This window comes from Leptosomus discolor, chromosome 3, assembly GCF_034619465.1.
Source record: "Leptosomus discolor isolate bLepDis1 chromosome 3, bLepDis1.hap2, whole genome shotgun sequence".
Classification (NCBI taxonomy): Eukaryota; Metazoa; Chordata; class Aves; order Leptosomiformes; family Leptosomidae; genus Leptosomus; species Leptosomus discolor.
Window position 1 is genome coordinate 35,561,827 of NC_141393.1, and position 26,950 is coordinate 35,588,776.

A 26,950-nucleotide genomic window follows, 5' to 3' on the forward strand; every position below is an offset into this window, starting at 1 on the left:
AAACATTTTGGACAAAATTACTAGATAACACTGTTGCTTTAAATAAAATTAAAAATATTATCTCCATCATTTTGGGGGAAAAAACACAGCACATACTACCATCATGTGTTTTTTCTTATGTGAATACTGAACGGAAAATATTTAACATGAAAAGTTTTGATATATTTATCAGATCACAGCTCCCTCTTGTGTAATTCTTCATTACTACAGAAAGCTAAGTTGGATAGGGACTGAGGAATATTACTTTCGCTCAATGACATGGTTTTGACATCAAATCAAAGTCCTGTGGTTTTACTTAGGAGAATTCATATCTAATCTGCTATTTATTATTGCTACTAGGTCTTTAGTCCACATAACTTTTCTGTTTGTATTTTGAAGACTTTTGGAAAAACTCTAGCTATTTCTGGTTTTTTTAATTCTCTAGTTTTTGTGTCCATAGGTGTTCAGAGCACCATAAGGTGGTGGTTATCATTCTGTTGTCTGTGATAGTCTCTCTCAGTGAAGTACAACTCACTTTAGAACCAGTACCAGGATATATATAAAGGATAAGATGGAAAGCTTATTTTTGCTACAGCACTAATTTCTGACTCTACACGAAGATTGCATTTCATTAATTTGATTGTTGACACTTGAGGAGTTAACTTTGGCAAAGAAACATTAAAAAAAAATAAATTTAAAATGCTGTTCTTCCTGTAATAACACAGTGCAAAACCCTAAATGACCCTCCTGGAGAAGGTGCATGAGAACATAGTATGGACTAGGTAAGCAACCCCAAATTTACAAAGTACAAATAAAGCTGGTGCTGACAGTTTAACTGCCGCTTACATTGTGAATTGTGGTTTTGTCCACCAAAACCGATTAATCATCTTAGATGGACCTGCACTGACCAAAGCTAATGCAGGCTGAAAGCAACACCACTGACTAAAGGAGATGTGAAATCCCAAATGTTTTTTCTGTCCCAATGTACACCACTACCATCGAGTAAGGTTGACGTCATGTTTTCATTCCTCCTTGAATAATTCCGTTTATTCGCAAAACTGCGGTGGTTTACTATTTTTAAATTGAGATTTATTTTCAAAGGAACAAGCAAACGTTTATTTTCAAGTAAACAACCAACCCCAAACTTGGTGACATCGGCCTGAACCTCGCTGGGGGAGAGGGGAAGGAAACGCGATGCGTTTACCGTTTGAGGGCCCTCCCGCTTGCTACGCCTGTTGCTCTACCCTGCCTGCTGGCTCCCTCCGTCTCCCACTGCCCAGGGGCCGGGCAACCAGGGCAGCAGGCCCCAGGGGCCCCAGGAGCCTCCGTCACCACCGGGAACCGCCCCTCCCCGGCCGCCATAACGCCCCCACACCGCCGGCTCGGCGGGAGGACCTTTAGGTAGCCAGCGCGATCGCCCGACGGCGGCGCCCAAGTCTTCGGGAGCTTAGGGCGGCTGACAGGCGCCGCCAGAATCAGGCGCCGCCGTGGCAGCCCCGACCGGCCGTTGGGCGGCTGGGGCCTGATTTCGAACTGCAGGCGACCCAGTCAGCGGCGCGGGCGGGGCAGGGCGCTGGGTTTGATGCAGGCGGTAACCGGCGGCGGGCGGCAGCGATGACACCGAGCAGGGTCTGAGGGGTGGCGAGGGGCTGGGGAGCGAGAGGTCGGAGAGGTGGCGGGATGGCGGAGCAGAGAGGCCGGCTGGTGCGGCTGGCGGTGCTGGAGGAGCTCCGGGCCTCTTATGGGATTAAGGTGAAGAGCGGGAGCTGCCTGGCGGCGGCGGCGACCAAGCAGCCAGGAGCGGCGGCCACGGAGGTAAGGGGGGCACGGCGGTCGCTGCTGTGGGAGCAAAGTTTGCGCAGGTCCGAGAGCTGGTTTCCTGGCCCCAGTGAGGCTGGGTGGCCACCGATCCTGAGTCATTGGCGTTACCGCAGCGCCGATGCTCCTGCTGGCCCCTGACAGGGCACAGCCTCCCCTCGTGGGGAAACGTCCTAATCCCCGCAATGGCGAAAGTCGGGTTTTCCCCCTTTTTCTCTACGAGCAAGTGCTCCAGGCGTTCGTTAGGATGGCCCCGTTGTGATTCAGTAAGATAACGGTTTGGCGATGCTGAATTCCCCCCGCGCGTTTAGGGCCCGGGTGTCGCAAGGCAGACCAGGCGGTGAACGAGATACGTTCCTCTCTTTGTTAGCGTGGTTGATATTCTCAAACACGCGTGCGTGCCTCTGGGCTATGCAAGAGCTTTTTACACTTTACTTTGCTTAATGTCACTCACTGTGGAATTTAAATCCTAGTCGAATTATTTGTTGGTATACATAGCTACTGTGTAGTTTCTAAAAGCTTTATGTATTTTATTTTACTTGATTGCTTAGATTTTTTGTTTGTTTGTTTGTTTGAAAGGCTTCATTTGCATGGTTTCTTAGTATAAGACATGACTATGGGTATTTTGGTACAGACCGATCTGGCCTTGATTTGCCTGTTCTGTGAGGAATGAAATCTGTCCTATTACCTTAAATACCTGTTTAGAAATCGTTGAAGGAAAAAAAGTGTGTTTTCTGGCTCGGGACTGTTATTTAAAACTAAAGTATGGTAATGGGTGCTAGTTTCTACAGCATTGAAGTCCATTTTAGAGTACTGATTTTCTGATAGACTCTGGTTTAGAAAGCATGGACCACTATCAAGTCCTAAACAAGACCCCCGTGCAACTGATATGGCACAGAACTGAGCATTCTCAGAATGAGCTTTCTGTAAGGCTGAGAAGGTATTACAAAATGCTGCAGTAACCCTTGCTCAATGTAAGTCAAAGAAGTTATGAAAAACATGTGCTTGAATTGTTTGGAAAAGGAGAGAGCAAGAGTAAAGTTAGAATTAGTTTCTGCCCCCTTGTCAACATAAAGTATATAGTTGTAGATTTTTTTTTTCTATTTGAAGGGGAAGTAATAAGAACTGTGAATAATATATGCATGTCATAATAAAAGATGTATATATAGCTGTCTGTAGTGCTTAAATTTTACACTAAGAAGAAAATGCATATTTAAGCAACAACCGAGCAAGGTAGGAAAAGGTATAGAATAATATTTGTATTGCCAGGAGGCATTCTATTTCTGCTGTAAGGAGACAGGCATAACTTTAGTTTTAAGAACTTAATTCACAACTTCTGATATTTCAAACAAAAGCTAGTCAAGTGTTGATATCAGTTATGAATTTTAAATGTTGAATTACAAACCACTGGAATTCTCGATTAAATAATCTTGTAAATACAGAAAAACATCTTGGAGTTAATTTTCTTTTTGTACTTTTAGTAGCAACCTGGAATACAATGACAAATGTGTGTTGCTGCTTTCTTTATCATGTTCTGCTTGTTTTCTGTAGGACAGATAGGCCCAAGGTGGCCTAATGGGTTCGTTATTGATTAACTAATTTCCCAACAAGGTCAGCACTTTGAATTTCAGCTACAAATAACCAAGTGTTTGCATTTGTCTCTGAAAACAAGCTGGGCATGATCCCAGTCCTCCTCTGGTTGGGGGAGGGGCTAGCTTGCATGTAAATATAAATAGAAAAGAGGTGGGGCAAAGACATAAAAGTACAAGTTATGTTGAAATGTGAGGTTTTATAACAAACAACTGTGCAGGAACCTCAGAAACATTTTAAAAAACTGCTGTAGGTGAGCATTGGTACTAATGGCTGAAGAAATTACTTGCTTTCTAATACATAACAGATACTCCGATGTCTTGCTATAAGGCAACAGAGTTATAACAGCTTCTTGAATACAAATGCTAAATTATGAGAGTTCAGAACCGTTTTCTAGGCTATTCTGTTGAGGTTAATCCTCCCTGAAACAGCAATCTTGAGTACCTCGGATGAAGAAAAAAAAAATACATTTAAAAAAATTTATTTCAAATGTGTTGTGTTGATTTTTGAGAAAAATAGGATTTGGTCAATTTGAAAAGGTAAGGTGAGATTCCAGAACAGTCTGTTTAATGTCCTTACTGATTCGGGGACCTTAAGAAAACTGACTCCTTGTACAATAAAAAGTGCAAAACACACTGCAGAAAACCTTTATTCTTTCATAGTAATCTAGGGCGTTACCTGTAACTAGAAACAGCATAGGCTCGGTTACCTAGAGATGATAGTGCTTTTCCTGACAATACCTCTTTCTGTCTTATCTGAAAGTCTTTGGATTTTTGTCTTAAGCGTCCTTCTGTTTGTACCTTGCAGAATATTTGCTTTTCTGTAATGTGTAGTGATTTTTATCTACTACATAGATCCTATCTATAGTAATCCTATCAACTTTTGAATAACATTCAATTCATTTTTTTATTATAGGGTAAAATCTTTGGAATATCTTTTCATGCATTACCGCAATCACTTGTGCCAGAATACGGTTATATTCCAAGGTAAATTAACACTGTATATTTAAATTCATGCTTACTTTGCTTTCTTTATAGTATTGAACTCTTATCAGAAGAGAAAACGTAATATTTATTCCAGGCCTGCTAAAGCTTATGGGGGATGTAAGAATAGTTTCAGCTGGGAAAGGAGGGATGCAGAAGTTAAATGGGGAATTTGGAGCCACAGCTGTCATTCAGTTGTATTTCTTTATACTTCCTGTTGTTGGGGAAAACTATCCTATATATTAAGTTTTATCTATTTTATAGTGAAATAGTTTTTATGGAAAAAAACTTTATTCTGAGTGTCAGAAGTATGTTGCTGGTTTTTCCTCAGCTTTCTTGTTGATACTTGTGAATATTTGGAAGAACATCTTCATACCGAGGGACTCTTCAGAAAGTCTGGATCTCTTGTTCGTTTAAAAGCTTTGAAGGTACTCTCTAAAGCCTCTCTCTTTTTTCTTTTTGTTTTTAATAAGCTCTGTTTTACTTGATCATCTGCATGTTTTAGTTTTTGGACTCTTCAGTCATGTTTGAGTTTTAATATTGGAAGTAGACTGCTAATATTAGAAATGAGAGATCTAGTCCAAAACCTGGTGAACTTCACTTTTTTTTTTGCTCTGGGAAATTTTTCAGCTTTCCAGATGGTCAGAATATACTTGTGACTGAACAAACTTGTTAGCAGTTATGCGCGCTGGATACTGTGAGGTTATTTGTTTAGCGATGTTCTCCCAGAAGGACAACCTGTAAATTAACACACGTGGTCTTACAACATCATCTGTGTCTCTCTGTAGATACTGTAGTTCAGTAAAACCTGACAAGGCTGAAACTAAAATTTGGGAAGACGTGACTGTCTTCTGATATGGGCTAGAGAATTAATGCCTAAACTTAGAAATCCAATGGTATGTCAAAGACTTCAAATTGTGTTTCTTATGAACGATTTCAGAGTAAACTGGATCAAGGTGAAAACTGCCTCTCAGCTGCACTGCCGTGTGATGTTGCAGGGCTTCTTAAACAGTTCTTTAGAGAGCTGCCAGAACCCATCCTTCCACCTCACTTGCAGGAAGGCCTTTTCAAAGCTCAGCAGCTAGGAAATGAGAAGAAAACTGCAACTGTGTTGCTGTCGTGTTTGATGGCGGACAGAACAATTGAAGCTTTGAGATACTTTTTCAGCTTTCTGAGAACTGTGTCCCTCAGGTCAGTGTAAAGAGGGGGCTTGGAAACAGCTCCTAAACTTTAATGGTTTGTCTTTCCAAGCAACTGCTGTAACTTTCTGTGAGTAGTTTGTGACTTTAAACTTTTTTCAGGTATTCACTAGAACTCAGTCATGGTCTTCTCTTTCATAAATCCAAAGTATTTTCTTTATGAAACCTTATTTTGCTGGAGACGACTTTTGTTCTAGTCTTTCACAGCTTTGTTCCTCATTCTTCTTTGGAAAACAAAAGGAGTGACTGATAAAATCAACATAGTCTAATGGATACCTTGCATTCCCCAAAACTGACTGGGGTCTATAACCTCTTGATTTCAGTAGTGTAGTCATGCAGTTACCTAGCCTGGGATGCACAAGGGTACAGGTCAGTCTCAGTATGTGAGCACTCACGTGAATGACTCTGGATCTATTTTTTTAACTGCATTCGTCTTATTTAGTCTTTTCTCTCTCCACTACTGATGTCCTGATTTGTGCCAAAATACCTTTTCTTGTTAAGATCCAGTGAAAACAGAATGGATAGCAGTAATCTGGCAGTGATATTTGCTCCCAACCTCTTGCACTCAAATGAAAACGAAAAGATGTCAGCCAGTACAGAAAAAAAAATTCGCTTGCAAGCTGCTGTTGTGCAAACACTTATTGACCATGCAGCAGAAATCGGTAAGGTGATGTTTATCAAAATGTCTTGTTGCACATACTTGTGTGCAGCTTTTCTTTTTAACTTTTAAAATAACTCAAAAAAATTTCTCAACTAATTCAGGACAAGTTCCAGAATTTGTCTTGGAAAAGATCCCTGCAATGTTAGGTGTTGATGCCTTTCAATCTACTCCCTCACTGTGGGGCCACGAAGACAGTGAAAACGAATCTCCCAGTGAATATAAGAGGAGGCACCGAAGTGTTGGGGGTAGGTATGTTGTGTGAAAGTTTCAGCAGCTAAAATAGAATTATTTTGAGGCTTCAAGTATGCTGATCGTAAGCACTTGCTTCTTCCACAAGCAGAATAGATGCTGGCGAAATTTGTTGGGTTTGAAGCCTTATATAAATTTTGCAAATCAGTAATCATATCACTTTATTGTATATTTACTTTGCCTTTATTCTAGTGTCTGTTGTCTACCAGAGAAGCTATTTTGCTTGTGTTCAGATTTGTCAAGCCAGATTAACGTTTCTGCTTTTTGTTGAGTCAACTTCAGATCCTGTTGCAGAATACTGATAAAAGATATTTTTTTTGCTGGTTTTGAAATTATACTTGGATGCTCAAAGATATTGCATACTTTGCTAAGTCAGGTCATGAGAAGGCAAGGATATGAATGGCATGTGTGTTTTGAATTAGAATAACTAATTTGTGTTTTGAAATGTAACTCAATTGGATGTTACTGGATACTGTATGCTCTGATACTGTGGATCTGGGTTTTTTTGCAGTTTAGCTATTCAATAGGGGGGTTTTGCCATATATGGATAATCAAATGCTGTGCTCTCTTCTGCGTTTCTTTGAGGAAATGTTATGGAATACATCTGCTTGACTTGATTCAAATCTGCTATAACACTGGTCTTGTATGTATTGCTATAAAAATACGAGTATGTATTTAGCTCATGTACCTGGAATATTAAACTTGACAGCAATTGGAATTAGGGTTTTATTATTGTATATGTTTAGCCACGTCATGGTTTTTTGTGTAATATACTTTTCCACTCTGAAGAAAGGAGATCATTCTGGAATTGCAAAGTGATAAATGTTTGTGAAGCTTAAAATTTTGAGGAGAAGCAGTTAAGTTTATCAATTCTGTGGAACAGGTTCTGACAGGCAGCTTCTACTCTTTCTCCACATGTAGTAAAATACTGTATTACTACGCTTTACCTATTTCTGAAGATGAGTTTTTAAAAATGACATGATATCTACCAGGCGCCATAAAAGTACCACCACAGGCTTGTAGTTTTCTAAGCTTTGCTATGAACTCATGGAAATGCAACTGTAGGTTGCAACAGCACTTAATAGAAATATTTCTTTTTACACTTTAAAAGCAGGAAAACCAGTAAAACTACATGTATATACTCTACTGGGTTTAGTTTTGCCTTTAAAAAAACCCCAATGCCCCAAACCAACATATAGTTAACAAGTTATATGTTATTTCTTTGCAAGACCAAAATTTCATGCTCTTATTTGGGCCTAACTTCAAAGCTCTGAGAGCTTTTCTGTTTCAAGATGACTGTGCAGTAAACTGAGACAGTCTGTGAGACTCTGTGGGAGACTTAAATGGACCTTCTAGGTTTGCCAACAAGAAATCAGAAGGCATGTAATTTTATAACAACGAGTAGAATTTTTTACAAGAAACTTCTGTTGTCTTGTGCATGGATTTTTTTTTTAAGGAAAATAGGTTGATTTGGTGGTTCGTTTGTTGTGTGTGTGGTGTTTTAGCTATTGTGAAAGCAACAAAAACTGTGTTGATGAGAAGATCTGGACTGTAGTTTTCTTTACATAAAACAACTATTTAAACTAATTTGCTTTATTTGTCTCAAAGAATGCAGATTAAACTTGAGGTGAAATTACAGCAAGACAAACTTCATATTTAAATTTGATTACTCGGTGTGTCTTGCATTTCAGATATTGTTAGTGGAGCATTCAATAAATGTAAATCTAACAGAACACCCTCCACTACACCTCAACAAGACAGAAGTGGTAGGTATTGATGTATTTGTACTACATAAAGCCCATGCAGTACCTTCAGGATTTGTCAACTATATTCAGAAATTTTTAAACTGAAGAACTTGAATGTAGTTGGAGATAAGTGATTACATTTAAAGTGTTTAAAACTTTGAATATAGATACATATTTATTGAGGATACTGCATTTCCTGTAGCTCTTGGAGCAGCGACAATCACTGCAGCAGTGGGCTGTGTGGTTCTAGGATTATGCAACTGAACTTACGCTTTTTATCTAATGCACACTAAGGCTTCAGTGCAGTTGGGCAGCATTTTATCATCTTGGGAATGAATTTGGCAGGACTAAAATTCTTTCACTCTTACTCTGTCTCTTAAACTTGCAGAAGGTACTATACTCTTTTTCCTCCTAATACTTATGTTGTTTTATTAAGGTATGGTTTTGGATTTTCCTTTCTGGTACTCTAACTTGCAAAAAACCCCAGCAAAATAAAAAACCAAACCCTAAGGTATACTGATTGCTTTGCCTGTTCAAAATGCATGCACTTGGCTAAGCTTTTACAACAATTTTCTTTCAGAGTTTTTGAAAAAAAAAAAACAAACCAACTGTTTATATTTTAGTAAACTCTCAACCTTTTAAGCTGTTACTGCAAATTTGTCTTTCTTAATTTCAGTCCTTCCATCAGTGACTCCAGTGGTCTTTACTCCAAATACCAAGCGTAAACTTCCCACTGATTGCTCTCAGGGCTTGTCCAGCAAGAAGAGACGATCTTTTAAGCACAGTTTTGCATTTGAGTTGTTACCAAGTAGCATATTTAACAGTAGCTCAACACCAGCATCAGGTACAGTGCCTTCATTTTTTTCCTTGCTGCTTGAAGTTGTTGTTTATGGCTTCTAATTTAAATGTACAGTCTTTTGTTCTTGTTAGGCAGTCATTGATAATCTTTGCTTAACTGTGTTCCTTGCACTGCTTTCCCATCTTAGTAAATAGTCTGTGTTCATCAGTGACTGTCCTGTTACATGGATTTAGCAAGAGCAAAATTTTGTTACTTCTTTTGTTATATTAATCTCTCAAATCTGCAATCGTGATGTCCTTTCATCTCTTTCAGTCCCTCTGTATCACCTAGGCTATATTTACATTTCTGTCTTAACACACAAATCCGCGAAGACTGCTATGCTTCCAACCTTTTGAAAGTTGTAGCTGCCTTCTGTCTACTAAATACATAAATAGCTGGTCTTGGCTCTAAGTGAAATGTAATTGATGCTGTTGTAAAGGTTTTTTCCTGAATCAGATCAACTCTTGTTTTCTTCTAGATGCTAAATAATCTCAAAGTTATGTAGAAAAAGTTTTTCTTCTGTTTGACCGTGCTTTAATACCGCTTCATTCTACCAGAGTGCTTCCAACTGTCAGGGTCTTCTGCAAATCCTGTTTTATTTTTGGTTGGTTCCTTAATGTCCTGCCAACTGAAGTTAGAGTAAAAAGGAATTTCTAGCATGGCTGTTTTGCCTGAAGATCTCTTCGTTGATTGGGTTTGGGTTTTTTTTTTTCTCAATAGAGTGGTATAAAACTTCTTGCTTTTGTTTAGTAAATCATTTCATGCTCACTGTGAAATTCTTGTTTCTATGGATAAGCAAAAGAAAGCAATGACACTTTCTAAAGATAGTGGTAATGCGTCTGTTTCATAAAATGTTTAGTAGAATAGCAACTCTTCTGTTACTGTAACTGTTCTGGCTAGGTATGTAAAAGAAAAAGCACACTGCAAGTAATGTTAAGACCGAATCTAATTTTTCTGATTGAGCTCTTAAATTTGAGGAACTGAACTGATGATAGCAGTCTAGAAATTTAACTGAGGTAGTGATGCAGTAGCATGCAATTAATAGCAATCCAGCCATTTCTATGGATGCTACAAGCAACAGCTTAGTTTAATAGTAAATAAAACTGGAGGACAAAGTCATTTCAAGCTGGCATTCCACAAAATAAGCAAACAAATCTGTACTGTTTAAAAAACCGATTCTTTATTGTATTAGCTGTTAGTCACTTTTTTTTCAGATAAAGACTTATTTTATGATCATGTAAAAGTGATTTTGTTCCTATAGTTCAGTTTGAAGCAAGCCCTTGTGTGTCTCTGGAGTCATCACAAACCTCGTTGTCTCCTTCAACTGGTGGTGAAAATCATCTGACTAGTACAGGGAACAGAAGAAGTAAAAGACATGTGAGCAAAAAATTATACAGGTAATTTGCCTTAACTCTCAGAAACTAAAGATAAATTGAAAAGGTAAGTCTAGACCCCTTGACCAATGGTGTGTAAAATCTCAATCTGTCTTTAAAAATATCTTTTTGGTGTTCAAAACATAAGTTTTTTATAGTAATCTTAAAAACACCAGATCTTCCAATGTGGCAAAATAGAGCTCAAAACAAAGTAAGATCTGGTGTAGTAGCCTCCTGAGCCTATTAAAAAAGCTTGGCAAGAAGGCAATAGAAGAAGTAAAACTAGAGGAAACATCGTGACACTTATTTATGGTTGTTTTCACTGCCCTCTTGAAGAGTGTGTTGTTTTGGTGGTTTTTGTCACTTCTTCCCCTCTCTCCTCTCAGGGCTGAATCAGGAAAGACAGGTTGTTTTTCTCCAAAGATTAGCCGAAAAGAAATGGTTCGTAGGTCATTACGCCTGAAGTTTGGTTTGGGGAAAAGCAACAGAGAAATGGTGAGTATTCTGATTCTAACCCAGTCGTCTTGTTACTGTGCAAACTTTAATCCTAAATTTTGAGCACTGCTTTTCAGTAGCAGGAAGGACTTTGTTAATGGAGGGATCACAGCATAACTGGACCTGCTACCAAGTACAAGAAGCCTTATGTTTATTTTCATAGTAGTAACTGGTCAGCTTGTACTGGGTTCAGCTGGGATGGGGCAAGAGGCTGGGGCAGGGGCCAGCTGGGCCAGCTGACTTGGATTGACTGAGGAACTATTCCATGCCATGTAATGTTGTACTTGCCAATAAAACTGGGATGAGGGGAGTTCTGGCAAAGTAGCCACTGCTCAGAGGCTGGCTGGGCATCAGTCTACTTGTGAGTGATTTACTTTTGCATCACTTGTGAGTTTGGGGTTTTTCTTTGTCCCGTTCCTCCCCCCTGCCTCCACTTTGCCTTTCCAATTCTTTGCCTCATCCTGTTGGGGAGTAGCAGGGAGTGTGCAAGCAGCTAGATGGGAGCTTACCTGCCAGCTGGGGTCAATTTACCCGGCTTATGATCAGGAGGTCTCTCAATTCCTGAAATTCTGGTATTACGGAGTCACTAGGTTCTGAATGTGGTTAAGCATACCTTACTGCAGGTGGGTTGTTCCCTACCTAGGCTACAGAGAATCGAGGGAAGATGCTGCTATGGCAAATTTGCATAGCCTTTTCCTAGAGGTTCCCCTGTAAGTGTGATTCCAGATTACAAGTTTATATAAAAGTCATTAACACTTTTTTTTGTTCAAGAATATTATAGCAGGATGTGCGATTGGCAATAGATCTGAAAATATTGGAAGGCGTCTTGCAAGCCAACAAGGTTTGGAAAGCAGAATTGAATGTGGAAAAAGAAATGTATTCTTCAGCCCATGTGTCAATGAAAAATTCCCGAAGAAAGGTGAGTATCTACTGGAATATATCAGATGGGGAAAACTCTTTTGGTTTTGCAAACTTTGTAAAGTAAAAGTAAGTTTGTGGATAAAGGTATAAAAGCAGTTGGATTAAAAGTGCTTCTAGCTAGTAAGACAAAAGTTACTTGAAGGTTAGTGACTCATGTTAGCAGCTCCTGGGCCAAAAGAATCAGTTTAGGCCAGGCTTGTGGTTTTTAGTGTATTTTAGTAGTTCTCTTTTGTTAGTTAAGCAAGATGGGATATGTGATTTCTGTTCTTAATAGTACAACCTTTTTTCACATCTCTGAAACTTAAGGGAGTAATGGCATCTTTAAACTCAGTGCTGCTTTGATAAATTAGGGGGGTTTTAGCAAGATCTTTGCCTATAATGATCATTAAAATTGCACAATATTATTCTTAAACACTGTGATATTTATTTTAAGGTTCAAGGAATGTGAGCAAGTCAGAAGAAAACTTGTTAACTCCAAAATGTCATGATAAAGTAGTTCACCGAATGTCATGGTACAGTCCTACTGTTACAGATTCTCAGGTGATGAGTAGGAATGAGGGAGTTCTGCCAGGACACCCTGAAATGGAAATCAGTTCTTCAGAATCTGTTTTGATATTTGGAAAGCCACCAGTTGTTCCTGATGGATTCAAATCCACAGCTGTAAGCAAACAAGACAACAGCTTAGAGCTTTTGCTTTGTGAAGAGGAAAGTAATTCAACTGCAGAAACATTACTGAAAGTTAAGCAAGCCTTCTCTTCCTCCGGAAGTAATCTTCACAATTTGATAGGTGATACAAAATCTTCCTTCCGAGAGGTAGCAAGTGAAGCATTAAATGAAACTCTGTGTCTCGCAGGACCCAGTCTGGAGAAAGAATTAGCTGAAGAAGTTTCTGAAAATCTAGCGAATACAAAATCCAGAGAGCTGTCACACCAATTTAATCAGTCTTATGCTATTGATAAACAGCAATCAAAAAAAGATGAAATTAAAGTTTTGGAGAAAAGAAACTTCAAAACTTCTATTGAGATTGAACTTCAGGTCCCAAAACCAGATGTAAAAAATGTAACAGAACTTCCTGCGCCTCAAGTGCTGGCCAGGGGAGACAAGTTGACTGTTCAGAACAGTTCATCAAAAGATGACTTGAACAAATTAAATTCTTTTGGAAGAAAAGAGGAAGTGGAATTGGCACACTCGCCAACAGCTGAAAACTGTATGGTAAAATGCTGTAGTTTAGAAGATACCGCTAAACTTCCTGAAGGAGGCCAGCTTCCTACAGCACAGTTGGTTAAATCACAAAACAAAGTAGGCAACCACTGCTCACAAACTGAAAGTTCCGATAAAACTTTAACCAAAACGACAACTATTTCTGACCATGGAAAGGTTTCTGACCACGGAAAGGTTTCTGACCACATACAATGGTTCAACAAGCTTTCGTTAAATGATACAAGTTCTGCAAGCAAAACTAAACCACCTCTGAAGTTTCAGCGTACGCCTGTTAGACAGTCTGTGAGAAGAATGAATTCCTTGTTGGAGGCTAACAGACGATCTGTAAGCTCTCAGATGCTTAAAGCGAGCGAAGTTGGTTCACCACTTGTTAAGTCTTTGAGCTATGATTCTGCACTATTCTCCCGCACAGAAAAGCCCTCAAAGAATTCCATGGCTTTGCCACTCAGGAGTGAAAGTACAGATGACCAAGTTTCTATATCTCATGGGCAGCTAGACTTAACATCCAGATCACGTTGCAGGCTGTTAAATCCATCAGACAAGCCTGGTGTTTCTGTCAGAACTGCTGGAATCCATGAGCAGAAAGCAACTGTTCATCCATCAAAGTCTGTTCTAGAAGATCTAACCAATCATGAAACGGTGAAATCCAGTTTAAAAGTTAATGCAAATATAAATATTCCAGGTGCTGCCCCAGAAAAATCTATGATCACAAGAAGTATTCCAGGAAAAGAAAGAGTTCGTTATAGAGGCTCTCCAAAGAATCCAATATCTAAAGTGAAACTGCTACCAACTGCGAAGCCAGTAGACTTGTAAGATCAAATATGGTGGCTAAATGGGCTTGCTGTAACTTGGTTAACCTTTGGCAAGCTAAATGTATGATTATTTTTTTGGTCTGATTATTTGTAAGTTTTGATTTATTTTAACTGTACAAGTCATGGACTTGTACAAATGACAAGTTGTTTTATATTCAGGTTTTCTTTGTTTACCGAAACTTTTATCAATGCCAAGTCTGTTCATCCAAATGAATTTTACTTCTAAAACAAAAATAACCTGGTTTTGCAAATGTTTGTGTTAGATCTCATGTTTGATTACCTCAGCTTCTAAAAGCGTGCTGCATCTCCCCAAAAAATTTTTGCAGCTTTTAGACTAAATACCAAGTTTTTTCAAAAATTCTCAGACATTTGAAACAGAACTAAGACATGTGAGAGCAAATGTCTTGGTGCTAAGCATTGGTGGTTAAATTTACTTACTACTTAGTTTTAAGTGTACTGTAGCACTAATTTTGGTATTTAGAGCTAGTGTAAGGTGCAACTTACTATTTTTGAGACAATGTTTTTTATTTCTGTTGGAGTTAATTTGGAGCATATTTTCCTTGTTGAGTAGGTAAACAAATTGTATTTTGATGTGTTTACACACACACTGGAGAATTATTAGAACACATGGAAAATAAATGTTCAGTTTATTCAAGAAGTGAAAAGTCTTAAAACTTCATCCAGCAATGTGTTCTGCAGTAGGTACCAAGTAATTTCAGTTGTAAGCAGTTTTATCTTAATATGAAAGGATGGTTTTAACTTATTTTTAGAGCCATAGAGTAGCGTTCATTAGATAGTGCGGAAGCAGGTTTTAGATGCTGATAATGTTGCAAGAGATGAATGTAAGAAGCCATAGTGTGTTAAAAGTTGACTTGCACAAGCAAATGTTTACATCTCTCGGAATTAAAACTGTTTGTCATCAGCTGTAGAATTATTTAAGAGTAAACACTTGAAACTGTTCATTAGCTTTCAAACATGTGCAAATTGCTTGCTGGCAAAATGTAAGAGCTGAAAGCACTGGATACTTCTGGTTTTAATAAAACCATTGGTTTTGTCCCTTTGCTGAGCCTGTTCTTCTTTAATGACTTAAAAATTTAGATTATGTTTTCATATGCAGACTGTGGACATCAAAAATAAGCCTGAAAATATTGAAGTCAGCAATGATTCTGCTCTGGCTCACTTTTGTTCATCTTGGATACATGGGGATGATTCTCACAACGAGCGAAAGGCATGGTGCAACGTAATTTAGCAGGAGTAGGCCTCCGAACTTCTTGAGTGATATGTTAATGAAGGGAATAGTTCTGCTTGACTTCTGTTCCCTGCCACCTTCCTAGCTGAATCAGTGGAAGCCTCCTCCCCTGTCAGCCCACCTGAGCTGCCTCACGCTCTTGCTATGTTCCTGTTAAGCTTTAATACTAGGGAACGAGCCACGAGAGGGTCTTTACAGGATTGCTGGGTGTTGTGGCGAAGTACTGGAAGCTCCAGTTTCACGACATAAGGGAGCCAACATGCCAGTTTACCACCATCTAAAGAGGCAGCAGCTTTTCCCTGCTCTCGGTGACGTGCTCCTACCCTCTGCCTTTAGCTGGTGCTGGCAGATCCCTCAGCAGGCTCCATGTAGGCATGAGAGCACTGTGTTTTGTATCATGCCACTGAGGTAAATAAGCTCAGCGAAGCAACTGGCAGCTGTTGTAGCTGATGCAAGGGGCAGGAGATGGAAACAGGACAGAAGGAGATAAAGGCAATGTCATGTGGAAGAAAATGAGATCTGACTCCTTCCATAACAGTGAGCTGTTGCATCAATTCATGTTTGAAAGAGCAAGACTTGAGGGTTTTTTTTCTGTTAATATGTAACAAATATTTTGAATGCTAATGTAGCTTTAATAATGTATTATGGATGGAGCAGTAACCTATTTCTGATCATCAATACAAGCCTGTCTTGAACTGATAGACTTATGTGTCAGGGAGATTTTTGTAGGGGCCTGACAAGCGAAGCCTTGAACACCAGGAAAGATTGACAGAGTAAATTGTAGGCTCTATTTTTAGAGGTTTTACAGAAAAGTAGGCACACAGCTCTTTACGTACACTTAATCATGTTTTGGAGAAAGATTAGAAACACTAGATGCCTGATAGAGGTCCCTACTGCTTAATCCTGCAAGTTACAGGTATGTATAATGTTCTAGGGACAGACAAAAAGAGAGTAGTCTACATTTGAAAATGTAGTTCATGGATCGGCAGTGGTTTATGGGGTATAATCTCAGAGCTTTTCTGCAGATAGTTATCCTAAGGTGGAACATGTCACATTCCATTCATGTCAGTAGCAGTGAAAATGTGTTACATAAAACAGCCTTCAGAAATTGTTTTGCACAGTGCTGTTAAATGAGGTTCCATTCAGCAAGATCCTTTCGTAGTTGCCTTTTTGCTAACCTCCGCTGTGGGTGATGTATGCGGATTTGCTTAATGTGGCTGCCTTCACCTGCAAGTGCCTAGAGGTGGCTGCCATGTTGTTGCCTTGTAAGCCTGCAGTTAGGTAATGCTGTACTTCTGTAAGCGAACCACCCAATCGTGTTGTTGTGGGGATGGAAAGCACAGCGGGAAGACAGATGCCACCCTAGGAACATGTAATGTCTTAATTCTGTGACCGTTAATCCACCACCGGCCTTCAGTTTCGTGTTAGGCTACTGTGTTCGGCTGGAAAGGGAGATCTTGGGCACGCACACCCCCACCAGCTTTGTGTCATCTCCGTCGGCCAAACCTAGGCGGCCGCGGCAGGTCCCTGCCAGCAGCTGGCGGGCCCGGCTGCGGGGGAAGGGGGGCGAGGGGCCGGGGCTGCGCACGGAGGATGCGCGGCCGCGGAGCCGCCGCACCCGCAGAGCCGCGCCGGGAGCTGGAGGTGAGCGCGGCGCTGACGGGGCCCGGCCCGGGGGGGCTCCGTGCCGCTGCGGAGCTGCCCTGGGCGGGCGGGGTCCCGCGGGGCTAACGGGGCGTTGCGCGGGCGGGGGGGGGCCGCGGGGCTAACGGGGCGCTGCGCGGGCGGCGGGCGGGTTTCCCTCGGCGCGGGAAGGGGACGGCGGGGCCGTGGGGCTGGGCGGTGCGGGGGGGCCGCGCACCCGCGTAGCGGGGAATGGTTCCAGCGTTGGGGTTTTCAGCCATTTTCGCCTCGAAGGCGTTTTCAAGTGCCTTGTGTGGGGCGGCAGGAGCGGCGGGAGGTCTTCAAACGCCTGGAGAGATCAGGCAGCTGCGTGTGTTTTAAGGAAGACGAGGGGGGCTTGAAGGGGTTTTGCTCATTCAAGGGACTGGAAGTGATGCGTTTTAATTGTTCTCTGATGTGAGGGGAAAAGGAGCTTTAAGAGACAAGCGTTCTGATTAAAATTCACCCTCTCAAAGAGGACAGTAAGTGGTGCTTGTTTTGGTTTTGGGTTTTGTTTGTTTGGGTTTTTTTACCCTAATTAAACTACACTGTGCAGCCATTTAGTGAAAAAAAAAATCAAGGAAACGAACGAAGCCTATTTGCTTCAGGTGGGGAAGATGATGCATATGAAGTAGGAAGCCTCTTGGTTTAAGGTACCAATAAAATATAATCCAGGCTGTTCATCATTGTCTAGTGATTGATTTTTCAGGCAGTGCAAGAATAGAGCTTGGAAAACACAGTTCCTGGCTGAAGGGTTCTCTGTTTTTAGGCCGGAGCTTTATAAAATAGCATAATAAACATAGGGGGGGAAATGTATTCTCATTAAATGAAACAGTGGGTCCATTTTGTTTGCAGTGGCTGTTAATGAATGTTATGGGCAAATGCGAATCAGGAAATTGATTTTTACAGTTTGCTACTTAATAATTTTTTAGAAATTAAAAACCTATCCACCCTATTCCCCCTGCTTCCCACCCCCCGCACCCCTGTTTCCAGTTGGTTGGATTTTCAGCTGCCCATAGAAGCTGTGATGTGCAAAAGTAAGATCAGAAGTTATTTCCAGCATGTGTACCGGACATTTTTTCCACTATAATTTATAATCAAATTCTTTTCTTTTTCACAGGATAAAAGTGGCTACCAGAATGACAACTACCTTGCTTTGTAACATGATATTTCTGCTGGCATTTGGATTGGCTTCAGCTTTTAGTCACAGCCCTAGGACCCCTGACAGGGTTTCTGAAGCAGATATTCAGAGGCTCCTCCATGGGGTTATGGAGCAATTGGGCATTGCCAGACCCCGGGTAGAATATCCAGCGCACCAGGCTATGAATCTAGTTGGTCCACAGAGCATTGAAGGTAGCTAATGTCTACTTTGAGTTATGATGAATTTATTAGTATACTTTGGTAATAATTATTGTTTTGCATACAGGTGCAGAATATCCTGAGCTTAAAATCATGGGCCTATTCACCATGTTGTTGCCTTATCTTTGGTTTAAAATCATCATCCATCTTTTACCTTCCTTAATGTAATGATTCTGGCAGAAGTAGTAGTGGATTTTTTAATGTACAAGCTTTGTAGAAAAAGTCATGTTATCTTAGAAGCATCTCATCTCTAGCACCTCATAACAATGGGTTTGCTAAATTCTTCCCCAATAGTGTGTATAAATATATGACATGTATAATTCACATGAAATAAACGTGAGCTATAGAGCCCAAGTCTCATGGATGTTTAGAAATATTTATAGACCAGAAGACATCAAATGTTTGTGATGTCATGCAAGGTAAAGGACAAACCTTATACAGGGTGTCCTTCCTACATGCTGCAGAACCCTGTGCAGCCCTCTGTGGGACAGGATCAGTGCTGGAGTGGGCAGGGCTGTGGGGTGGGAAGGACACAGGGGCTTCTCCCTGTGGCCACAAGTAACACCTCAACATTGTGTTGCTGTGATGAATGCTCTGGGCTCAGGTTCATTTTTTTGGCCAGTACTTCTGGTCTCGCTCTGTGTGAGTAAATTTTCCTTGAAATTGGTCTTTTATAACTATGCAAACCATATGAAATATCTGGCTTAAATGTTAGTGTATTAGGATAATATTGCAATGTATTGCTATTTGAATTGTAATAGACTAGCTTTTATTTTGGGATTACAGCAAGAGGTTGAAGGTATGCAACTCCAAATATTATGGTTCATGCCTGAACATCAAAACGGAGCAGAAACTCTCAACCCTTCCCTCAGAATTAAGCAAATTTGATACAGTGTAGCAGGTCTGCACGGTTCATCAGTCTGTGCCCTTTATTTTGTCCCCGTTCGGATCTCCAGACTATTCTAGCCAAAGAGATACAATTGCCTCCTTGAAGGCTAGGGAGGGGATTAAAGCTCAAAAGGCATTTCTACCAAATAATTGCAGACCTAAATTTATATATTTTCTAAACAAACTATGATGGACGTATGCTTTTCTGCAAACTTAAATGACAGAAATTAGGTTTAAGGAGTAAAATTTGGTCTGGGCCCTTTTCTCCTCCTTTACAAGTGTTTGTACATAGAAAAATTGGGACAGACTGCTGAAAGTGAGTAATTTTACTTTCCATCTCCCTCTTTTCCACAGACTTTTTTTTTAAACTTCAGAAAAGATAAGCAAATCTGTGTCTCTGGCAAGTATTTCATCTCAGCTGTTTGCAATTACTTTCTAATTACAATATTAGTAAAACCAGATTAAGAATCTCTTAAGTATTGAAACTTTTCAGGTGCTTTTGAGACTCGATTAATACTAGTTTTCCAGTTATCTGTACAGTCTTCCACAAAACGGAGGCTGGACAAACCTTTATTTTATTTTTTTTTAAATAAAAATACCTTCTGTGTATATAACAGAGTAAGACTGAAAGGTGATAAATTTAGTTATTTTATGATATTTAACATTCCCCTCTTGATCAGATGAGGATGGCTCTCTTTTCAAGTCTACCCCGGATATGTAACAGCTTATTGAGAAATTTCTGCGAAAGCAAAAAAGCCTTGTGAGGCAATTGCTATCAATCAGTGTAGAAATAGACATGCAAATTAGAGCTTCATGTCAAATGTTGCTTTTCATAGAGTGTTTTGAGGTAAGTTTCTCAGATAGTAATTGCTTGCTTTTTTTTTGGTTTCTTGTGGTGATATGTGTCTACCTATAGATAGATAGATATTTCTTAAAGTATCTGATTAGAAACTTAAGAAAGTGTTTTGAAAGTGTTGGTTCCAGTTACAAGATTAACATGGTCTTATGTCATTCTACACAGCATTTTCCCATGCTTCTCTTTTTAAAAGTGCATATAATTCAGTAAATTTTCACCGTGAGTTTATCTTTAAGTATAGACCATGAATTACAGGATAGCTAATCCAACAAAACTTGCATTTAATTCTGTACCCGTGATTTTAACTATTACATTGTGAAGGCTTCACTACTAATCAGTAAACAATGCTCTATTTCATCCTCTTTGAATATTTGCTTTTGCGTAGTTCAGGGAAGAACCTGCACAATGGGTTTGACTTTCTATTAGGTGTCTGCTTTGGAAACAGAACGGCTGAAATGGCTTACTAAGACATTTATTCGAAACAGTCTAATTCTGTAAGAGATTCCCATACAGAATGCTTCTGCATATGTTATCTGACTGCACTTTTTAACCATTTTCCTCACAGTCTGCCCACTACCTGGTTATTGCCAGAGGACTGATATTCCTGACCTCCCAGCAGCTCCAGTCAGCCAATGTTTTCTGAACAAAACAGAACAGGAACTAAACTGGGGCAAGGACCTTGTCCTCTGGCGAGGACTGAGGAGTGGAGGCATTTGAATAAGGCCCCCAATGAGGCATTGACCTGTTATAGGCAGATGAAGTGTAATGCTCAATATCGTAAAAATACTGTGACCTTTCTGAACTGGGGGTGTTTTGGTTGGTTTGAAGGAGGGACTGGATCTTACAGACATATTTTGTGAAATTCCATCACATGATGTAGAAACAGAATTTCCTTGGAGAAGGAAGCTCCAATCTCTGCTCTGCTAAACAGTCCTGCAGGACTTTCTAGAAGAATGTTTCTGCTGGTGGTGAGCTCTTACAGCTTGCTTGTGTCTCAGATGCTTCTTGGCCAATGCACAAGGAGCTGAACTGAGCAGCGCAAGAAACAGTCCCACAGGTTGCAATGTTTAAGCAAAAACCCTGTGCCTGTAGCACAGGTGTCGGCTGACAGGAGTATTGAGGAAGATTGAGAGAGGACTTGTGCTTGATGTTCCCAGTGGTATCCATATGAACAATAAGTAATTTATGGTTGAGCTATAGAAAAAATAACTGCATGTATTTTAGAGTACATCAGTACAAGGTTTCAGGTTCTGAAGTAATCACTTATAGACATTCAACAACATACATACACTGTCATCACTGGCTAATAATTCTGTGTGCAAGTGCTTAAAAAAATCTAGAAGATAATAGAAGGGAAAACTAAGGGGGAAGGGCAGAAAGAGGTTTAACAATAAATAGAATATGTCACGGCAAAACAGGGTTTGCATTATAAATACCATTCTGGCAAAGTGATAATTTGCTAACTACTCTCCTGAGGTGTTGTCTTCATTGGGAATTTTTTGACTGAAAGTAGTGGGGAGTAGAATAGGGTATGAAAGTCATTATTTATGAGATGTTCTGAGCTGCCAGGAGTATTGACTTCCAGCCATTTTTCAGACTGTTTGTTGCAGTGACCAACGTAGAGAATTTAAAACTCTGTTCGTCCCATGCCAGCATCCTCATCATCAGCCCACTGACTGTTCTGGAGTGTGTCTGTTTCTCATTTTGACCATATATTGCATCTCAGCATAAAAACCCCTTTATCAGTCAGAGCGTAATAAATTTAGTATGTTCCTACAGAAAATTGTTTTAGTTAACAAAATGTTTTTGTCAGAGATTGCCCCAGCAGTGTAGACCTGCAGCAGTGTTGATAGCTGCGGATGCCATCAGCTTCAGCCAAGCCAGGATTCCAGAAGTGCCATGGATTTTCAAAAGGCCAAGATTTCATTTGTTACATTTGTACACTTGCAAACAAGGTGCTGCCAGGAAAAATTAATTTCTGTGGCTTTGGAATTTGGAAACAAATTTAGGCTGCCATAATACAGACAAGTTTATACTAGCAGCCTGATTATAATGAAATGTTTGCAAGTTTGAGTGATTATTATAATAATGTTTTCCATGTGAATAAGACCTTAATAATTTTATATGTAACAAAAATACTATTGCTGTTAGTTCATAAGCAGATTTCCTAATTATGCCCATTTTCCATCTCAGCTATCTACATTTTTTCTGGTGTTAATCATCATATTTTGACTTTAAATGCTAAAAAGCAGAGGGTGGATGTGTTGCAAGGAACTATACTTGGTCTTCCCACACACACACTATCCTCAAAAAAAAAGCTTAGGGCTGCCTTGGCTGTAGTAAGTGAAGTCACTAACTTGCTTTGTACTGAAGACGACTAAAAGATGGATGCTTTTCAGAAAAGACATTTAGCAGCATGTGTTCTCTTTCTTAAGTGGCTAGATAGTTTTCTTGTTGATGGATAGAAAAAAAAAGCGCACAGTTTGTTAATGAAAGAAGTTACTGCCTTTTCTTGTGGTGAAATCTATACATGGGTTTTTTTTTTCTTCTCCTTCCATTTGCATTTAACAATTTACCTGTTACTTCAGGTCAAGCTGCTAAAATAGGAGTAGAGGCTAGAAAATGCCTGATAGAGAGTTTAATCTACCAAGAAATTACTGCGAAGTTCAAGCTGTGTGTAATCCAGGGAGACCTCGGAGGTCCAGAGAGCTGTGAGCACTGTGGCTTTTCTCTCTCGGAGGCGGGGTGAGCCGCCCGGGAAGGACAGATGGCTTCTTTGCTCCAAGCCTGCAGGGAGGTGCGGAGGCTGCGTGAGCTCTCCTTTGCCAGGGCTCTGTTACCTGAGTGGAAGCAGTTCAAAGGATAAATGTGTCACAAAAATGGGAATTTGCTGGCTGATTCCCTGTACGTGTGTACCACAGACAGTGCGCGGCATTCCAGCACGGCAGAAGCCAAACAGGTCCTGCATGATGAGTGTCAAGCAAAGATGTTTTTAACACTCGAGGTGGTGTCCTAGGAGCAGCTGGTTTTTGCTGACCACTCAGTATTCTTTCTGAACACCCCCTGGTTCCTAAAAGTAATAGACCCATATTAACTACTTTAATTTCTCTAATAATATTTGCTCTCCTTGTTAATTTACGTTTTCAGAAAGCTATGTTGTAGTCACTTAGCAGTATCTATAAAAAGAGAGGAAAAAACAGAGACATGGAATTCATAATGAGTAGCTGTGTTTCTGTAATTATTATTTAGGTTTGTCACTAAAATACTTTACAAGCACCACTGGGCTATATTCAGGTTTTCCATAGACAAGAAAGGGGGATATTCTATGTATCTATGTTAATAGAAGACAAAAGAATAAAATAAATACCTCCAACATTTCAAAAACATAGCAGTTATTTTTGATGCCTGGCAAGGAGTTTATGAAGTAAGAGACTACATGTTTTTTTTCTTCCTTTGCATGCTTATACGTTTGTGCCAGTATTTAGGGTTTTTGTTGGGGGAGAGGGGAAGGGAATACACATGTAAGGCAAAATTCAGGTCTATTATACCATGCATAGGAGAACAGTAAAATCTCACTTAAACGCACGGGGGCACCAGTAGCTTAGCTCGGGCAGTTTATAGCACTTAAGTTCATAGTGGGAAACGTGGAGCTCTATTTTCATTTTGCGAGACTCATCTCTTTACGTTTTCATTGCCTTCTGTACAATTCAATGGAACAGAATGCCTCTTGGGTGGTTTGTTTGTTTGTGTTTGATTTGGTTGTTTTGTTTTATTTCTTAAAAACACTTCAAACCAGAGGATGGTTGGTAAAGGTGCTGACATGACAGCCCAGAGAGTGTGAAGTTTTCAGTCTGCAAAAGAGGTGTCAACCTCAGTGACAACATTAAACAATGTCTCTTAAATCCTGATCGTTTGTAGGAATAAGCAAATACGATACCTCTTTGGGAGGCTTTTGACTTTCCTGCAGAGGCTGCTTAGAGCTACTGAGAAAAGGCTGGGGTTTATTTGATTATTTTTAAAGGAAATAAATACTGTTTTAGAAAAAGGTAGTTACGGTTTGCCTGACTGAGATGATAAAACTCATGTCTGGAACATTATGATAATATTTCTACTAAAAACTGGTAGTTAATGACTTGTCAGCACAGCATCTGTACAAATAGCGCTTTGCATGAAATCCGCTGTCTGTAAAAATATGCAGATTATTCATACATGTTAATAATGTCTATTTTGTTTACATTTTCCTAGTAAGAAAACTAAGACAGACAGTGCTGGATTACCTTGCTGTCTGGCCTGTAACATACCTGCAAGACCACTACTCGTTCCCTACAAGGACAGTAACATCTCCTTATTAGAAAGTGCTAAAACTTTTGCTTATGAATGCACTCAGTGAAGCCAGTGCAGAAATGGCCTTTGCACTCATTTGTTTTTGGGCTACTGAGTGCTATGCTTACACCCGAGTATCTTTGAGCTTTCTTGGGTGACTAGAAACAATAACCATTGACACATGGGAGTTTATCATCTAGGGGTCAGCAAACACGGCAATGTGATGGCTGCGTCCACTTTGCTCTAGTTCACACCCTCTGTTCCAGCATCTGGGGTGAGCGGTGTAGGAGTCCCTGGGCTGGCAGCATGCCCCTGGGCTGGGGCAGACCTCCTGCAGCCAGTTCTGCTGCTTTGGGGCCACTTCACAGTGTCGATTTAGTGCAAAGAGACCACACAGTCATTTGGGATTTGGATTATTGTATCTGTTCTATAGAGAAAGTCCTGCTGCAGTTAAGACATAAAGTTACATTCACATTGGGACTGCTTTTGCTGAAGCACACATGACTTTAATCAAATGCTGCATTATGGGCCTGACATTTAACAAACAAATCAAGCCCCAACATCACTCTACTAATCCGTGCTTTCATGTCTGGGTTGTGGGTTTGGTTTTGGGTTTTTTTTGGTTTTTTGATTTTTTGTGGGTTTTTTTTGCAAATTACTGAAATAGCCCAGGAAATACAATTTCAAAATTTAGTATGGACATCTCAAATTTGTAAAATGAAAATGGAAAAACTATACTTTTTTTTTATACACTAATATGGTAGACAGCTGGATTTGTATAGATCTGACTAAAAATACCCATAATTTTCTTCGTATTTTATTGCCCAAATTGTAATGTCAAATGTAGCCAGAATTTGAGTATCATGCAGTGGTGCATGTTGTAAGAGAGGCGATTTAGAGTGCTAATTCCTGAATTTAGAAGCCAATGACAGTGCCAAATGAGACTGCCAGATGACAGTGGTGGTTTACAGTGGATTTTCTTTATCTGTATAAGGGATAGGGCACAGCTCTGCAAAGAAATTGCATGTAAAATGATTATACCTGTAACTCCACAAACAGGAAAATAGTGAGGCTTTGTGTTTTATTGAAGTGTTTGAAAATTTGACCCATAATATCCTTGCTTCAATATGAATTTATAAGCCATGACAAGCAGTAATAATAAAGCAAAGTTGGTGTTTGTATTGCTGTGTGGAGGTGGTATTGTGTTACCTCAGTCTGTTTGATAGCTTTCCCTCTTGAGGAGCAAGGGCAGGATCCAGTGAAGGCTGTGTCACCACTGTGGCCTTTGCTGCCCCTGAATTTGGGGAAGTGCGCTCTCTTGACGCCCCAGTGTTGCAGGAGGTGTGCAACCACTATGCCTGTCTCCTCAGGGTGTCTGGGGAGAGGCAGGGAAAATTCTCAAAACTAGTGTGCTCATCAGAGAGGTCAGTCAATGGGGAACGCAAGAAGAAAAATGTATTAATCCCCTCTTCTCTCTAGATCTTTGTTATTTGTGTGTGGGTCTGGCTAAGGGACCTATGTGGATTTGGGGCTTTGAACCGTTTCTTGAAATGATGTGTGTATCACAGTTCTCTTCTCGTGGCTGCAGGAGGGAATGCAGGTGCCACATCCCTCTTCTGAGGAACCAAGAAGATAAAGTGACTCCAGTACTTAAAACCTCCCACTAACCACTGTTATGTGGTATAGGCTACTGTTGCTATTCATAAAGTCATATTTAAAAGATACCACCAAAGGAGAAAGTGCTCTTTCAGGGAAGAAAGGTGACAAGTCTGTAGGGATTTAGAATTAAGTAGGTTCTCATGTACTTAAAGGTAATTAATCAATTAGAATGGGATTTGTAGCCACAATTAATTTTTCGTACATGTTAGCATGTACAGGGAAATAATCCAGTAAGAGAGGTAAGAAACCTGAGGAGGATAGCTTTTGTATTGTCTGATGCTTTATAGTACTTCTCTATTATATTCTATAGAAATTTAATATGGAACTGTAAAATTTTATCTAGCAATGGAATATGGTCCATAAGTATTTAAAAATCTGCCAGTGAAGACTGGTCAATTTATGATGAGCTCTTGTTTTCAAAGATTTTTTTTTCCCTGCTTGTCTTTCACATGCATAAAATAAATCCTTCTGCATATTAGGATTTATACCTTTTTGTAATTGTTCTCAAAATCATGTGCATTTCTCTTGCTCCCATCTGAATTTCAAATTAACTTTCAGTATGAAAAGCTTTTTTTTAATTTTTTTGGTCTATGAAAAGGTATTTTAGAAGTCTAGACAAAGAAGAGATTCTTGCTTTTCTTGATTGTGGTGTCATGTGCAGGAGATGGATCTCTGGCACAATCTGGAGGTTTCCAGAGCTATTCTCTCTGTGTTTCCTGTCTTATGTGCTTTAAGCAGTGCCCTCACAGCTGCTGCAGGGATGAATGAGAAGAGGAATGTTCTCAGCTGCTGAACAGGAGGGAGGAAGAAGCTTTTTTCTCCCTTTGGGATGCTTTAGTACGTCAGGTTAGCTGGCATGAGTCCCTCTTGCAGCACCAAAGAGGAGTGTTAGGCCTGGTATTACCTGGCAGCACTCTTCATCTCACTGATCTCTTGCATCTTCATCATGTGGCTACACTTTTATTCAAGTGCAAAAGAAAATTCATCTTGACTTGGGAAGTGTTGGCAAAGTTTTGAATAGGAAGGCCTCCGCTTTTGGAATTGTGAATTACACTGGCTCACCAATGCAG

At 40.0% G+C, this 26,950-nt stretch overlaps 2 protein-coding genes across 3 annotated transcripts in view; both read left to right on the forward strand.

Annotated features, from left to right (window-relative positions):
• The first annotated feature begins 1,659 nt into the window (after window positions 1–1,659).
• On the forward strand, window positions 1,660–13,985 carry ARHGAP11A (Rho GTPase activating protein 11A). The gene is made up of 12 exons (XM_086462020.1): window positions 1,660–1,794; window positions 4,303–4,373; window positions 4,702–4,798; window positions 5,311–5,561; window positions 6,071–6,231; window positions 6,332–6,475; window positions 8,171–8,245; window positions 8,901–9,068; window positions 10,324–10,459; window positions 10,822–10,930; window positions 11,702–11,849; window positions 12,285–13,985. The coding sequence occupies exons 1-12, from the start codon at window positions 1,660–1,662 to the stop codon at window positions 13,883–13,885; spliced, it is 3,096 nt and encodes a 1,031-aa protein (XP_086318146.1). The 3' UTR covers window positions 13,886–13,985.
• Window positions 13,986–17,928: 3,943 nt separating this feature from the next.
• The window catches only part of SCG5 (secretogranin V), a 30,109-nt gene continuing 21,087 nt past the window's right edge, over window positions 17,929–26,950 (forward strand). The window contains exon 1 of one of the 2 annotated variants that reach the window (XM_086462021.1): window positions 17,929–18,148. In XM_086462021.1, coding sequence (XP_086318147.1) covers window positions 17,935–18,148 — 214 coding nt within the window. In that variant the 5' untranslated portion in view covers window positions 17,929–17,934. The remainder of the gene's footprint in view (window positions 18,149–26,950) is intronic. The other variant, XM_009957178.2, reaches the window with a different exon arrangement.